The 16,449-nt window shown below is 48.8% G+C and overlaps 1 protein-coding gene across 1 annotated transcript in view; it reads right to left on the reverse strand.

Annotated features, from left to right (window-relative positions):
- Nucleotides 1–16,449, reverse strand: part of LOC147693602 (X-ray radiation resistance-associated protein 1-like) — a 312,782-nt gene that overhangs the window by 207,609 nt on the left and 88,724 nt on the right. The window contains exons 8-9 of the mRNA XM_086933820.1: nt 12,689–12,793; nt 908–1,173 (exon numbers count right to left, since the gene is read on the reverse strand). Of these exons, the coding sequence (XP_086789946.1) occupies nt 908–1,173; nt 12,689–12,793 (371 nt within the window). The remainder of the gene's footprint in view (nt 1–907; nt 1,174–12,688; nt 12,794–16,449) is intronic.

The following is a 16,449-nucleotide window of genomic DNA, read 5'->3' on the forward strand; positions in this document are numbered from 1 at the left end:
TCAGCACCTACCTAAATGATCACCACCGACTTTATGATTCTCAACATGGGTTTAGAAGTCACCATAGTACGGAAACAGCACTGACGGCTGTTTTTGACAACATTCGGACTCGAGTGGACGCAGGGCATACCACTCTCTTTGTTCTACTTGACCTCGCCGCCGCCATTGATACCCTGTCTCCTCACAGGCTGATTGATCGCCTTAGAGAGATAGGTATTGGGGGCTCGGCATTGGGGCTTTTTGCCTCCTTTCTCAGTGAGAGGGCACAGACATTGAAGCTTGGTCAGTTCTACTCAGCCCCCAAACCCTTATTGTGCGGTGTTCCTCAGGGCTTCTCCCTGAGCCCAACTCTTTTCAATATCTATGTCACTCCTCTTGCTAAGGTTGTAAGATCCTTTGGGTTGGAGGTGCTGGAGGTGCAACAGTAACAGATATCCTGTCCGCCGAAATATATTTGTGACAGAGCAACTCCCAGCCAAGATCTAAATCAGCCCCGTAATCTTTGATAAGCAGCACTGATGCCTGCGAACATGTATAAAGGGCTCAGTTCCCTAAAATAAGTGTCAGTGGTGCTCACCGGCAACCACTAGCTCAAATTAAGTACTGCGGAATCACAACAAACATGCAACACAATCCAAACAAAAATAGGAAGGAGTACAAGAGGTAGTACTGTTGAGTCCACCCTTACACTGCTGCGTAGATGCCTGTCTGCATGATGTGTCTTTTTTGGTGTTTGTCTTAACCAGGTGTTGTACACCCTGGTGCATCTCACCTTTCTAAGGCAACATTTTAGGAAAACATTGTAACATGTTTCAGCATACCTGCATAGAACTTAACAGAACTATCATCATTTTAATGCCATGGTACAAAGGCACATCTACATTTTAATGCACAATGTGACACCTACCTGTACGATCTGGATCATCCTTATTCGATGACACTACATAACCAATTTCCTCTCCATCACTATGAATGTCTTCCTGCACTCCAGGTAAGTCTGTCTGTTGGTTGTTCTTTAACTGTGAATGAATCCTTGAAAGGGAGCGGGAGGACTCGTTCCGACTGGTGTTGACTCGCACCCAAGTTGGACTGGATATGTGTTGTTCATCTTCCATTTGATGCAGGTATGGGATCTCACAAATTCCATTTTTATCCAAATACAACTGCTTCAGTCTAAAACCACAAAAAACAAGTAAATCTAGCAGTGCAGTTGTTTGGTAGCTGATTCACTGACCCAGCCTTTCAATTGATTTTACTAACTTTGAGCTCATGCTCCATAACACCCACATGAATAGCTCCGCCCCCCAACATATGTTCTTTCCATTCACTCTTGTCCTTCAGTAGTCAAGAATCCCCCCAAAAACTGCAAAAGAAAATCAGACTTTTTTCATCAGGATGTCTGATTGGGCAATATATCGACTTGGCAACAATCATTTGGTAAAGGCATCAGGTCTAGTGATGACTGTCAGCCTATTAGCTTTGCCAGTGTTAAAGTGAAGTTATAGACTAAGCTTTTAGCTTACATTAAAGATACTCTAGAAATTCACTGAAATAACACAAAGGGTAAAGTGACTTTATAGTTAGGGCTTGTAATAAAATAAAGGCTAACGTTTGAAAAACACTGAAACGAGTTATAGTTCACTGAGCTAACGATAACTTGTACCCCTACACCATGCACTGCTCTTAACCTCACATTTTACATCACTCATGACATGTTCTATGACATCACTGGTAACATCGCAAATAACTGAGAAAAAAGCCCTCTCGGCCAATCAGAATGTCCAATTTTGTTTCAATCTACGGTACCGCTGGACTATCACAGAACCAACTGTTAGAAATGGGATTTCTGGTTGGCTAAGGCTTGCGCCAAAGCCAGGCAGAAATGCAAATGCTACTTACCAGTATGCATCTGTTCTTGGCATGTAGGGCTGCTGACATTCATATCTGTGCATAGACCGCCACCTAGTGTTGGGTCCGGATAATTGCACATTGTTGTCCTGGAAGAGTCTTCGAAGTATCACGAGATAGGTGGCTCCTCCCCTGGACTACAGTGCGCATGGGCATCGCCTCCATCCCCAGATTGTTTTTAGCCATTGGCAGAGATGGAGTGCAGAATGTGAGTGATGACCATGCTATGTGCATATGTGTTTGTATGAATAAATACTGCAGCTGCTACAGGCGCCGGGGAGGAGGGCGGGCGATATGAATGTCAGCAGCCCTACATGCCAAGAACAGATGCATACTGGTAAGTAGCATTTGCAGTTCGAGGCATGTGGGCTGCTGAATTCATATCTGTGCATAGAATACATAGCAGTCCCTCCATTAACGGCGGCCGCCCGTGCCAGCTGCAGCAGTCTGAAAAAGCGTTTTTAGAACAGCCTGACCAACAGCTGCCTGCTGTTTGGAATGCACGTCTACCCAGTAGTGCTTAGTGAAAGTATGTGTGGTAGACCATGTGGCTGCTCTACAGATATCTTCTAAGGGAATGTTACCTAGGAAAGCCATAGAGGCCCCTAACTTCCTAGTGGAGTGGGCCCTCGGTGGGATAGTGAGAGTGCGCTTAGCTTTAGCGTAGCAGATCTGAATGCACTTTACTATCCATCTAGCAATCCCCGCCTTGGAGATAGCGTTTCCCTTGTGTTGTGTGGCAAAAGCAACAAAAAGTTGTTTGGTTTTGCGGAAATCTTTAGTCCTGTCTACATAGTACATCAAGGCCCTTTTCACATCAAGGGTGTGGAGCATGCGCTCCGCCAGCGTTTCTGGGTTTTGGAAAAACACCGGCAATTCAATTGTTTGGTTAATGTGGAATTGTGAGACTACTTTGGGTAAGAATTTAGGGTTAGTGCGGAGCACCACCCTGTTAGCATGTACTTGGAAAAAAGGCTCTTGGATGGTGAGTGCCTGCAACTCACTAACCCTCCGTAGCGATGTAATTGCTACTAAGAAAGCCACCTTCCAAGTCAAAAACTGAAGCTCACTAGAGTACAGTGGCTCAAAAGGGGGACCCATCAGCCTTGTAAGAACCACGTTGAGGTTCCATTCCGGAGCTGGTGGAGTCCTTGGTGGAATGACCCTTTTGAGTCCTTCCAGAAAGGCCTTGATAGCAGGGACCTTAAAGAGTGACAGGTGCTGCCTATTTTGGAGGTATGCTGCCATAGCAGACAGGTGAATGCGGATGGAAGAGTACGCTAGATTACATCGGTACAGGTGAAAAAGGTAACAGATGATGTTTTGAATGGAAGCATCTAGCGGGTCAATGTCGTGGTTCACACAGTAGATGACAAACCTCTTCCATTTAGCCGCATAACAAGCTCTAGTAGTGGGCTTCCTTGCCTCCCGAATGATGTCCATGCAATCGGGAGGAAGATTGAGGTAGCCAAATTCTAGGACTTCAGGAGCCAGATCGCCAGGTTGAGCTGTTGCGGATCTGGGTGCTGAATGTCGCCATGGCTCTGCGTCAGAAGGCTGGGAGTGAGATGAAGCCTTTGATGCGGTACCACGGAGAGTTCCAGAAACGTGGTATACCATGGTTGGCGAGCCCACGTTGGAGCAACCAGGATGAGCGTCATCGAGTGTTGCCTGAGCTTGCGTGCCACCAGCGGTATCAGAGATGCTGGGGGAAAAGCGTACGCAAATCTGCCTGACCAGTTCATCCACATCGCATTGCCCTGTGATTGGGGGTGTGGGAACCTGGCGGCGAAGCTTTGGCATTTTGCGTTCTCCTTTGTGGCGAACAGGTCTATCTCTGGATGACCCCACATTTGGAAGTACGGTTGGAGTACTGATGGATGTATCTCCCACTCGTGCATCTGATGGCTGTGCCTGCTGAGGAGGTCCGCCATCTGATTGTCCTTGCCCGGGAGGTGCTCTGCCATGAGGAAGATATTCCTCTGAATGGCCCACTTCCACATGCTCTGAGCCAGATGAGACAGCTGTGGAGAGTGCGTGCCCCCCTGTTTCTGGATGTAGTACATGGCCGTCATGTTGTCCGTCCGGATCAACACGACCTTGTTGCACAGATGTACTTTGAACGCCTTTAAGGCCATGAAGATTGCCATCAGTTCCAACACATTGATGTGCATCTTCCTCTGCTGTAGTGTCCATAGTCCCTGCACAGTGTAATGGAGTACATGCGCTCCCCATCCCTGGAGAGAGGCGTCCGTCGTCAGGATAATCTGTGGGACAGGCTCTTGGAATGGTCGGCCTTTGCAAAGGTTTTGTGGATTCCACCAATGCAGAGAGTTGTATGCCCGACCGCTCACCAACACTAGGTCTGTCAGTTGCCCATGAGCCTGAGTCCACTGACGTGCTAAGCACTCCTGAAGCGGACGCATATGTAGTCTCGCGTGCGGGACAATGGAGATGCAGGAGGCCATCATGCCTATCAACTGCATGAACACCTTCGCTGGAAGCGAGTGTTGGGGTCTGAACCGTTGGATCAGCGCCTGGATACTGGCGATTCTCACTGAATTTGGCTGCGCAGTGGCCGCCAGAGTGTTGATCGTCGCGCCCAGATACTGTCGCACGTGGGCGGGCTGGAGATGGGACTTGGGGTAGTTCAGTGAGAAGCCCAGATCGTGCAGGAGATGAATGGTGCGTGACACATGGTCTGCGCACTGTTGTTCCGTCCTTGCCTGAATGAGCCAGTCGTCCAGGTAAGGATAGACGTGGACGTTTTGGCGACGGAGATGCGCCGCCACAGTCGCTAGGCACTTCGTAAATACCCTTGGTGCCGTGGTGACCCCGAACGGCAGGACCTTGAACTGGTAATGCTGGTCTAAGAGCGTGAATCTGAGATACCTCCTGTGGGAAGGATGTAGGGGGATATGAAAATAGGCATCTTTCAGATCCAGTGTAGCCAGAAAATCCCCCTGCTGAAGCAGGGGAAGCACTTGCTGTAACGTGAGCATATGGAAGTGCTCCGAGAGTATGTACCAGTTTAGGGGCCTGAGGTCCAGGATAGGCCTGAGGGATCCGTCCTTCTTGGGAATCAGGAAATAGAGGGAGTAAACCCCTGTTCCCCGCTCTCGCAATGGAACGAGCTCTATTGCCCCTTTTTGCAGCATAACTAGAACTTCCTGCTGCAATAAGGTCAAATGCTCGCCTGACATAGGACGGTTTCTTGGGGGTATGTCTGGTGGAATGGAAGTAAGCTCTAGACAGTACCCGTACTGGATAAGGGACCTCACCCACCTGTCCGTGGTGATGTTCTTCCACGCCGGCAGGAACCGCTGAAGTCTCCCCCCAACCGGTGTTGCATGGTTGGGGGGCAGTGACAAGACGTCACTGCTTGTTGGTGGTGGTGGACCTGGAGCCATTGTTTCCACGTCCCCTGCCTTTGGTATTATTGCCTCTGTAACCACCTCTACCCTTGTTGTTATACGAGGGCTGGGTGTTACCCTTGTAGTATTGTGCGGACTGGGATGCCTGTCCCCGGGAGGTGCCTTTTGAATTTGAACGGCGAAAGGAACCACCCCGAAACTGCTGACTTTGTAAAGCCCCCATCGACTTTGCAGTTTCGGTATCCTTTTTCATTTTTTCTAGTGAGGCATCCACCTCAGGGCCAAACAGATGGTCAGGGTTAACTGTTTGCCCTAAAATAGTGGTTTGGATGTCGGGCTTGAACCCCGAAATACGAAGCCAGGCATGACGTCTAAGTAACACACTTGTATTGATGGCTCTAGAGGCTGTATCTGCCACGTCCAGAGCACATTTGATGGATGCATTTGTAATGAGTTTACCCTCCTGAATGAGCATCTCTCCTGCCTCCTTGTATTGGTCAGGCAAGTGTTGCAGAATGGCCTCTAATGTGTCATAATGGGCCCTATCATAACGTGCAAGCAGGGCTTGGGTGTTAGAAATTCTCCAGATGTTAGCTGCCTGGGCAGCAATACGTTTGCCCGAGGCCTCAAAGATCTTGGACTCTTTGTCTGGGGGAGGAGCGTCACCAGTAGTTTGAGAATTCGCCCTTTTCCGAGCGTTGGAAACAACCAGGGAGTCCAATGGAAAGTGTCCCTTGATATAGGTGGGATCCGTGGGTGCCGCCTTATATTTCCTGTCGATGCGAGGGTTGACCACCCGCGCCCGGGTGGGCTCTCTGAAAACCTCCGGTGCATGCTTAAGCACCCCCTTAAGCATCGGTAGCGTTTTGACTTGCTTTTCGGCTACCGAGAAGGTGTCGAACAAGAAGTCCGCATCCACGGGGTCTGAGTGCAGCTCAACGTCGTGGTTCGCCGCGGCTCTCTCAATCAAAGCATTGAAGGCCGTCGAGTCCTCTGTCGGGGACGTCTTGGCGGTGAAAAGTTGAGTGTCCTGACCCGACTGCGGGTCATCTGCGTCGCCTCCCCCGGCCCAGGGCACATGCTCCTCCTCCGGATCCGAGTACGCAGGATAAGTGTACTCGGCATCTTCCTCGTCCGCATCGGCCGCGGGGGAATGCGTCGGCGAGTGTTCCAAGGCCTGTGGGGACACAGGTTCCACCAGAGCCGGAGAGTCCGCAGAGTACCTTTTATTCTTGAGCGGGATTTTGAAAGGTTCCAACGCCGGCTCCGACGTGATTTTTCGTTTGAGGAGCGACAGTTTCCCGGTGTTGGCGTCGATAAGGACCTCACGACGCTCTTCCACCGCAAGCGGCTGGAGCCGAAGCTTCGATACCACCAAGGCAGCCTTCGGCGTTAACACCTCCCCTGAATGTCCGCCCTGTTTCGGCGCGAAGGCCTTTGGCGCCGACTTGGGCGGAAGGACGAAACGAATAGGCGTTTTCTCTTTAGTAGGCTTAGGCGTGAGCGTAGGCACTACAGTGTCCTGAGTGGGAACCACCGTGGTCTTTCGGATCCGCTGTAAGGATTCCTCCACTTTCTTTGTAAGGTTCGTCGAGGGTTGCACCTGCTCGAGCGACCCCTCATCTTCGAGAGCCTGATCGCCGGTAGGCTTCTTCTTCGGGGCCGACGCCCCATGCCTAGGCGCGTCGTCGCCCTGACGCTTCTTCGAAACCTTCTTCGGGTCCCCGACCCCTTTCGGTGCCGACGCGGTCGCGTCGGAGACCTTCGCCTTCGGCGTCGACCCCGAGGGCTTCGGGTCGGCCATTTTGGCGCGGCTCTTGGAGTCGGCCATTTTGGATGTCTTGGAAGTTGACGCCTCCAGAACCTTCTTCACCAACGCAACTTTCAGTTTCGGTTTCGCATCCGAGGGTGCGTGACCAGATGGTTTCACTTTTGTTTTCTTCAACAGAAGAGATGGCTTAGAAATGTCCGTGACCGGGCCCGGAGGCGGGGACGTAGGACTGATAGGCAGATCTTGGGTAAGGCCCGAAGGCGATCCCTCGACCTGGGCCGTATGAAGGGGAATAGCCCCTGAGTCCGACTGGGGATGCTCGTCCTCTGAGCTATCTCCCATCGTGGCACAAGCCTGATCGTCGTCCCCTACCTCGTCGGAGACTTCGTCAAGGTCCGCGTCACCCGCGTCGTAGTTTTCCTCTTCGGACGCGGGGCCAGAGTCCGACTCCTGCACGTCGTCTTCTCCCTCGACAGATTCCTGGAAAATGTCATCTGGTGGGGGTGCCGAAGCCGACAATTGAGCCTGGAGCCGATTGGCCCGGCGAATCTTTAAAGTCTTCTTGCTTCGGAACTTCGAACACGCCATGCAGGTGTCTTCGCGGTGATCCGGCGATAAGCAGGTATTGCACACAGGGTGCACGTCGAGGTGTGAATATTTGGAGTGACACAGCGGACACTTTTTGAATGGAGTTCGCTCCATAGCAAAAGTTGTAGTGTAGGCCCGTCCGCGCCGAAGGCACGTGGAAGGGCAGCAAGAGATAGGAGCTGAGAGTCAGAAAGAAACCCGTACGCAACTATACCGACGCCCAGCCTAAAGACCTTTTGGTCTCGAGTAGAAGTTGAACAACTATCGGTTCCGACAGAGGGAACCGAAACACATCCGAACCCAATGGCGGAAAAAAACAATCTGGGGATGGAGGCGATGCCCATGCGCACTGTAGTCCAGGGGAGGAGCCACCTATCTCGTGATACTTCGAAGACTCTTCCAGGACAACAATGTGCAATCATCCGGACCCAACACTAGGTGGCGGTCTATGCACAGATATGAATTCAGCAGCCCACATGCCTCGAACCCACCACTCTAGTCAGGGCAAGGGAGTTACACGCTGAAGATAAACCCTGCTCACCCCCATGGTAGCTTGGCACGAGCAGTCAGGCTTATCCGAGAGGCAATGTGTAAAGAGTTTGTGCAACATACACACAGCAGCAACACACTAGGCACACCACAAAAGAAACTCCACACAAGGTTATATATAATAATAGCCTTTGTATTATCCAAAACACATTAGAATAGTAATCACATCAAATTCACTATGCCAACTGGCACTAGGCAATATTTACAGGGGATTATATACACGACAGGGCCAATTGGGCGACTGTCAGAACCATCACAAAGCACAAGTAGTAAATGTTGAACACAACCAGTAATTACTGGCAAAATACTGTACTCAGCATTATATCCTGCAACATAATTCACATTATGCAATCAGCATCACATTAGGAGTAAAGCACATTATGCGCCAACCTCATAAGCACAGACACATTATGCAATAATAGCCTAGCATAAACACTCTAACAATCCCAGTAGGCCTAACATCAGGGCCTTGTGCCCTACCAACACTGGTACCCACCGTGACCCCAGGCCAACTGGCCTCTCTCTGGGGCCCAATGCCCTTGTGTCCAGAATTTCAGGGCTTGGCTGCCAAAGCAGCAAAATCAAAGTGCACACAATGTGCTGGGGCAGGGCAGGAGTGTATCTCACTCCTTTCTTATCTTGCAAACCAAAATGCCCCCAAAGAAATAATAGCACTGGCACTAACGGTGCCTCCTGGAGTCCCCCACTGGGACTCTACAAAACCAATGTGCCCAAAGTTGCAGCTGCCTGGTCTCTCCCGCGGTGCAAATAAATGGAGGCACGGGCGTTCACTGTGCCCTGTGGGCCCCACAGGGACCCCAACACAAAAATCACTCCCATGTTGCAACTGTCCACCACGGTGGTACAGCTGTGAGCAAAATAAAGTGGCACTGGCACTTCTGTACCTCTGGAGCGAGTACAGGGGATGGCACTGACAATGTGCATCGACACACATCCCCACCAGGCTCACAACTTGGCCCCACTCACAGGGTTCTATGGGGGCACTCTTCAGAACTCCGTCTGTCTTTGGACTCCTCACAGCTGCAGGCGCGTGGGGCTTCCCCTTTCCCTCATGAGGAGGTCCCGCCTGGCAAAAAGGCTTCCCTTCCTTCCTACGGCGGGAGGCAGGAAGAGCCGTCACGAGCTCTGTCTCTCCCTCATCGTGGTTGGGCGCGTCAGACCTCCTTGGCCCCGCCCAGAACCAGGCAAGGCCTCCTGGCTTCTGGGTCGCGCTGGCAGCAGCCCGGCAGCACCTTCACTCGGTGTTGCAATGCGGGTTGGGCACCCGCTTTAAAATAACGTTTAAGTGCGGGGTGGGCACCCGCCTTCCCCAAACAAGCACATAAGCGGGTGGGCACCCGCCAGCAAACACCAAACGCGGGGTTGGCACCCGCTGTCAAAATATGCATAAAGCAGGGTGGGCTCATGCTCTGCTTGGCAAGAATGCGGGGCAATCCCCACGTCGGGACCCTCCCCCCCAAATAGGTGGCAGCTCCGTGCTGCGAAGCCCACGCTCTTCTCTTGGGCAATTACAGTATAGCGCTCACGAGGCGCTAGAAGCCACAGCTCCAGCCAGCAAAGTTCTAGGGGCACAAGGCTACGCCCAGCAAGGCCAGCTCACAGAGCCCTCCAGCAGGGAGGCAGACCCTTTTGGCGGTAACTCCTGGAGCCCAGCAGGAGAAGGTCCCCTCAGCACCAGGAAGCACAACATTTCATGGGGTCACAGCCCCTATATTTATACTACAAATTTGCATTGTCTGTCCTGGCACAGGGCTTGGGGGAACAAGCCAAAACTGGTTCGGGGTGGAATTGGAGCACTTTGTTTACAAGGCTCCTTTTCCCCTTCTTCAAGTGGCTGCTCGTCATCAGACACACCACAGGGGGGCGGAACCAGCATTCACTAGGGCAGGCATAATCCTACTCAGGGTCAGGGGACTACTCCTCTCACTACTTCAAATGAAGATGCCCTATTCAGCCTAGCGCGGACTCACCCTGCCCCTGCTTGAGCCACACACACCTCACCAGCCCCTGTCACTCAAAAGCCAGACATGCAATCCACATTAGGTAGGCAGACACATAGCAAACAGAAATGCCAACTTTTAAAAGTGGCATTTCTGAAATAGTTATAATAAATCTGCGCACACCATTGCCTAGCATTTATTATCACTATTCCAAATATACCAAACTTGACCACGCTGCTCCTCTCATATCAGGAATTACCACTGAAACACTTATCAGGGAATCCCCAATGCATTCCTATGAGAAGGCAGCCTCACAGTAGTGAGAAACCAAAATGGATGTTAGTCACTACCAGGTCATGTCACACACTTAAGGGACATGTCCTACCGTTTACCTACAATGCACCCTACACATAGGGCTAGCTAGGGCCTACCTTAGGGGTGACTGACATGCAGTAAAAGGGGGGGGTCACTGACACGGCACACACTTTAGGTGTCACGTCACAGCGGCAGTAACACTGCGCATACAGGCCCTGCAATGGCAGAGGCCTGGGATAGGTTTAAAAGGCTATTTTGGTGAGTGGCGCAATCAGCGCTGCAAGCCCACCATTAGCATTTAATTTACCAGCCCTGGGCATATGAGATACCACTTTACAAGGGACTGACAGGTAAATTAAATAGGCCAAACAGGTGTAGACCAATCTTATCATGTTTATCATAGAGAGCACACGTACTTTACACTGGACAGCAGTGCTAAAGTTCCCAGAGTCCTAAAACCATCAGCACCATGTCAGAAAAAAAGCTAGGAGAAAGGCAAAAAGTTTAGGGGCGACCCTGCAAAAAGGGCCAAGTCCAACACCAACCATCCAAATATCACTATATTTTGAAGTTTCATCTTCTAAAATGGCTGAATGGATTTACACCAAATCACGAAAAGCACACTTTCTGAGTTAAGATCTAGCTTTCTGTCAAATAATATTTTTTCATTCTGTTAAGCTGCATTTCTCAAAATTCCTATGGGAAATTACACTGGAAACATGCATTTTGGAACCCCCCCTTTCCTCGCCCCCACTTGATGGATCACCTCCAAAAATTTTCAAAAAGGAGCAGAGGTGGATGAACTTTTTCTTTTTAGGTTTGGTGATCATTTGTTAAATAGCACCAAAGTCATCAGCAAGGCAAAAAAAGGATTTTCTTCTGAAAACTCTGACCTAACTATAACTACATTGTGACGGCTCTTATTTGAATCTTGCCTAAAGATAACTTTCTCTGCAGCCACTAATCCTGTTTCTAAGAAGAGTGTTGAATCTGTGTACCTGCATTTCACCATGCCTTCAAAGCATAAACTACACCTAAACCCTGCTTCCAATGATGCTGAGGAGAACTTAATGACTTTGTGTACAAACTATGCTTATAATAGCTCCAAACCAGGATCTCACATGGCACTAAACTCACTATACAAACCCAAACATGTAAAACTTCAGAAATACATTTCAGTCTTTGTGACAAATGCACAGTCATGTTATGTTATGTTATGTTATATTGATTTATTATGCGCACAGATACCCCAGCCAAGGGGCGTCCCGGCGCAGAGACAAGGTAGAACATAACACAACAGGAAACTAAAAACATGAAAGCAGCTAAAACAGGAAAGTTTTTAAAGCCCTCCGGAAAGTCAAGAGGTCCTCCATCAGACGAATTTCAACAGGAAGGGAGTTCCATGCTGACGCGGCCTTTATACTAAACGAGCGGCCACCCATGCGACTAAGCCTAAATCTGGGGACCACCGCAAGGGCCAAACCCTGGGAACGGAGGGTGCGGGTGGGAACATAAAAGGAAAGACAGCTGGATAGGATTTCCGGGCCAATACCTCTCAGAATCTTAAAAGCGAGACACAAGACCTTAAAAAGGATGCGCTTCCTGACAGGGAGCCAATGTAGGGTACGAAGGACAGTTGCCACCGAGCTGAATCTGGGCAGGCCGACAATCGCCCTCGCCGCAGCATTCTGAACCCGCTGCAGACGGGTTAGCTCGGCCTGGTTAGCCCCAGCCAGAAGAGAGCTGGCATAATCCAGGCGGGAGATGATAGTTGCCTGGATCACCAGCTGCCTGGTCGGGGCGTCAAAGAACTTGAGAACAGGTCTCAAGCCCCTTAGGAGACCGAAACAACAGGCCGCAGTTTTTTTAGTATGCCCTACAAAGGAGAGGCCCGCATCCAGCCAGACCCCCAGGTTTTTCAGCTCAGATACCGGGGTCGGAGTGGGTCCCAGCTCAGAGGGCCACCATTGGTCACCCCACAGCTCCACTCCCTTACCGACAACCTTACAAGGGATCAAAACCTTCAGCTATCTGAACTTCAGTTTCATTCTCTGAAAATGTCAGATAGTTAGTGCCATTAGTAGTTATAATGTAACCTATGTGAACCCTACAAGCTCAAATTATACAAGGTGTATTGATGCAGAGACCAAAGGGGTTACTGATTATATGCTAAGCACAATGCACTATTATAAAATAAACAAAGAACAAATTATTTGGGTTACCTTTTCAGATTGGCAAGACTCGCAAAAACACTTGGGTGAGACAGTTTGTTGTCATCAAGCATCAGTATTTCAAGAGATGGAAACCTTTTGATCTCAGGATTTTTACTGCAAAGACAAGATTTGATATTTGAAAAGGCATCCTAAGTAAACAGCGTACATGTAGAAAAAATACTGTATACTACTGAATGTAATCCGATGGATATGTTTAAGTGGTCAGTGAGTGGCTTCAAGAGAAACCAAAGCTGGGGACACAAGGAGGGTGATTTCAAATTCCACTCCATGCAAGTCTGTACTGCAGGTGTCAGAGGTCAATAAGCAAGGCAGACAAAGTGGTGTATCAAACCCTAGGACAGCTAACTTAAAATTCGCTGTAGGAAACACGTGTCCAATATATTGTATATTAAAAGGATGTGAGCAGAATATTCAGGAAAAATGGGTTGTCGCTTAACTAAATAACATCGAGCACTTCTTCTCTTTTTCCTTCTTCTTTTAATCCACATAAAACCACGATTATGCATGATATAAATAGAATACGGCAGTCTAGATTCTTTTAACCATCACGTTTAACATTACTAAAAATTCACACGGTTAAAGCGACAGAATCCCAGCAACACTGAATTAGCATCACAGTAATACTTCGATTTTGAAGGGTGGCCCCTCATTTCATTTTACATTTATTTCCAGATATCCCCTGATGAAGCGCACGAGATGCACGAAATGCATTGGGAATAATCTCATTGTAAAGAAAGCTTTTGTAAAAACAGGATAACAAATGTGAAAAGTTGAACATTTAAAGAGACATTGAATACATTCATGGATTGAATAAATATATGATTCTTTCACCTTTTTGGACAACCTGAATTAATTTTGGGAACAATTATTCAGAACAATAACTAATCGCATTATTACGATCTTCGCAGCGCCCAGAGGGTCAACCCTTGAGTTCAAGGGATGCTTTTATTTGAGCTTACCTAAATGCGACATATCAGAGCTCTGCATTTTATTCGGGCCATGAGTATTGTGACTAACGCCCAATGTCAAGAGCACGGCTGGAGCCAAAATGATCATAAATTCGAATCCAGTAACCTACAGGTGCAACCCCAGCTCATAGGAACTCAACGTTTGTAATGTCTCGACGACCCAGCTAACTTTGACAATAAGCCAGCTGACAACCTTACACAAAAGGTCACTGTTTGTGAGGGTGGCATGCTGATATCTTGTGCTCGCAGGAAATAAAACAATGTCGGGGCTGCTTGCCAAGCCTAGAATACTGCATGCCGAAGCCCGAGTATATAATTAAAGCAGTCAGACCCCGTTCAAGGGGCGAAAGGGCAGGCAGAAGCTACTAGGCCCCAACCCTGGTGGTTGAGGTCATTTGCCACTGGTGCCCTGCTGCCCATCTTTCTATGGCCTGCAAACTGGGCCCAGTAGTGTGGGAGCCATTAACCTACAGACACAAGAACTTCAATGTCCCGCCCTCTGCTGGTCTTTTCGCAAATGTAATTTAATTACACAACAGAACTAAGCACTGCACAATCCAATTATGCTCCGGGGGTACAGAGTTGACTCTCCAAGCTGAAGCACCCATTACTTGGGCACAATAAAGTGCGAGATCTCAGCAGGAATGAGCTACAAACGATACATATAAACTATTCTGAACTACTAGAAGAGATTCGTATCCTTGATTGTCGCCTATACACCCAAAAACAGCACTCGACTGCGGATAGGGCAGGCTACTGAAAGATGCGCATATTATGAGCAGCTGTATGTGCCCTCAGAGGAGGCTGCGGATGACGACTTTGAGACATTCTTTCAGGGGCTGCAACTTCCTCAGCTAATTAGAGACCAAGCGTCTGCTCTAAAGAAGCCAGTGACTCCTATGGAAATTAAAGCAGCTATTAAAGAACTACTCCGCAATAAATCGCCGGGTAATGATGGACTGCCCATAGAATTTGATGCCACCTACTCTGAATTGTTGGTTCCTCCTCTGCAGGAACTGTATAGAGCAGCATTTGAAGATGGGCTCCTCCCGCTCACCACGCTACAGGCCACAGTGATTTCGCTCCCAAAGCCAGGCAGGGACAGTAAAGACATGTCAGGTTACAGACCCCTTTCGCTTTTCAATTCTATTTATAAGATACTGAGCAAGTTTTTGGCAAACAGGCTACTGCAATATATCCCTAGACTGATACATGCGGATCAGTGTGGCTCTGTTCCGGGAAGAAGTACAGCCCTCAATATTAGGAGACTTTGGGCCAGATGTAGGTAAATCCGATTTACCGACTCTTAAATACCGACTCATACCAATTCGGTATTTAAGAGTCGGTAAATTGGAAGGAGGCAGATGTAGGTAAAAAATTACCGATTCTGTAAGAGTCGGTATTTACCGAATCGGTAAATACCGATTCTGTATTTCCCATTGATTCCTAGACGACAACTACGAACCAATCCCGACTCTTTTTACCACATACCAGTAGCTTTCAGGGCTCTCTAATAATGAAAATAAGTTGTATGTATATTTTTTTAATGACGCTACCAGGACTGATCCAATTCACTTTGGTAATTGGACGCTTCAGACTGCAACTGTCACCTTCATATATCTGGGTGTTCATATATATAGAGATGTGGAAGATATGCTGGATGGCAATTTGACTAGGGCTTTAACAACGCTTAGAAAACAGGTCCGCTTTTGGACATCATTGCCCATATCGGTGCCGGGACGGGTGTGAATCGCTAAAATGGTAATGTTACCAAGACTGTTATTATACTTTGTAACCCTGTCTGTTGTAATCCCGCTCCAGACGTTTAAATTACTTGACACTCTTCTCATTGAATTGATATGGGGACTGGGACATAGACGCATAGGTCTACCTAAACTACAGCTGTCCTCTAAAGAAGGGGGACTGGAAGCCCCGGATATGAAAGCCTATTGTTATGCAGGCCAGCTGCAATGGATGGAGCATTGGCTCGTAGGCCGCAACCTTGGAGAAATTAATATGACCCTTTTGGAGTGGGAAAGTGGGGCAGTGCACACACTGTTGTTTCCAGGCGGCAAAATTCCTACGCAGGCGTCAATGTTCCTGCGAGGGGCCTTGCTATATTGAAGGAGGGAAACACTATATACTAAGGCAGTGGCCCCATACGCTCCCAATGTACCTCTCCTGGGAATTCCTCTACCATCAGGAACAGTGACCAGTAGACATATTGTAACATGGGAGGAGGCCGGGGTGTCTACGATAGGCACGTTTTTCAACAACCGAATCTTAATGGATCACAAGGCACTTGTGAGGGAAACAGGAGCGCCAGCTAGACTATTCTTACTCCATGCACATATATCTCGCTACATACGGCAGATATGGGCTCCGGGAAGAGAGGAGCAGACAACACACACTTTAACACACATGCAATATTTAATGGGCAACGGTGGCCATTTGACGAAATGGTTATACTGGGGATTTCGAGCACACACCTCAGTGCCACTCCAGGTAACCCGGAATAAATGGGACATGGATCTTGGCTGGGCACTCACAGATAGGGAGTGGGAGACAATACTGGAACACCCATGAAAAGTCTCCAGAATTCCCAAATTTAAGTTTATTCAGCTTATGATAGTTCACAGAGCGTATTTGACTCCACACAAACTAAGCTTAATGTTTCCGGACGTGCCGGATAGTTGCCCACGATATCACTCCTCAAACGCCGGATTACTGCACATGATATGGGACTGCCCAAGATTGACTCATTACTGGACAGTAGAGCAC

The sequence above is a fragment of the Lissotriton vulgaris genome, chromosome 8 (genome assembly GCF_964263255.1).
Source record: "Lissotriton vulgaris chromosome 8, aLisVul1.2, whole genome shotgun sequence".
Taxonomy (NCBI): domain Eukaryota; kingdom Metazoa; phylum Chordata; class Amphibia; order Caudata; family Salamandridae; genus Lissotriton; species Lissotriton vulgaris.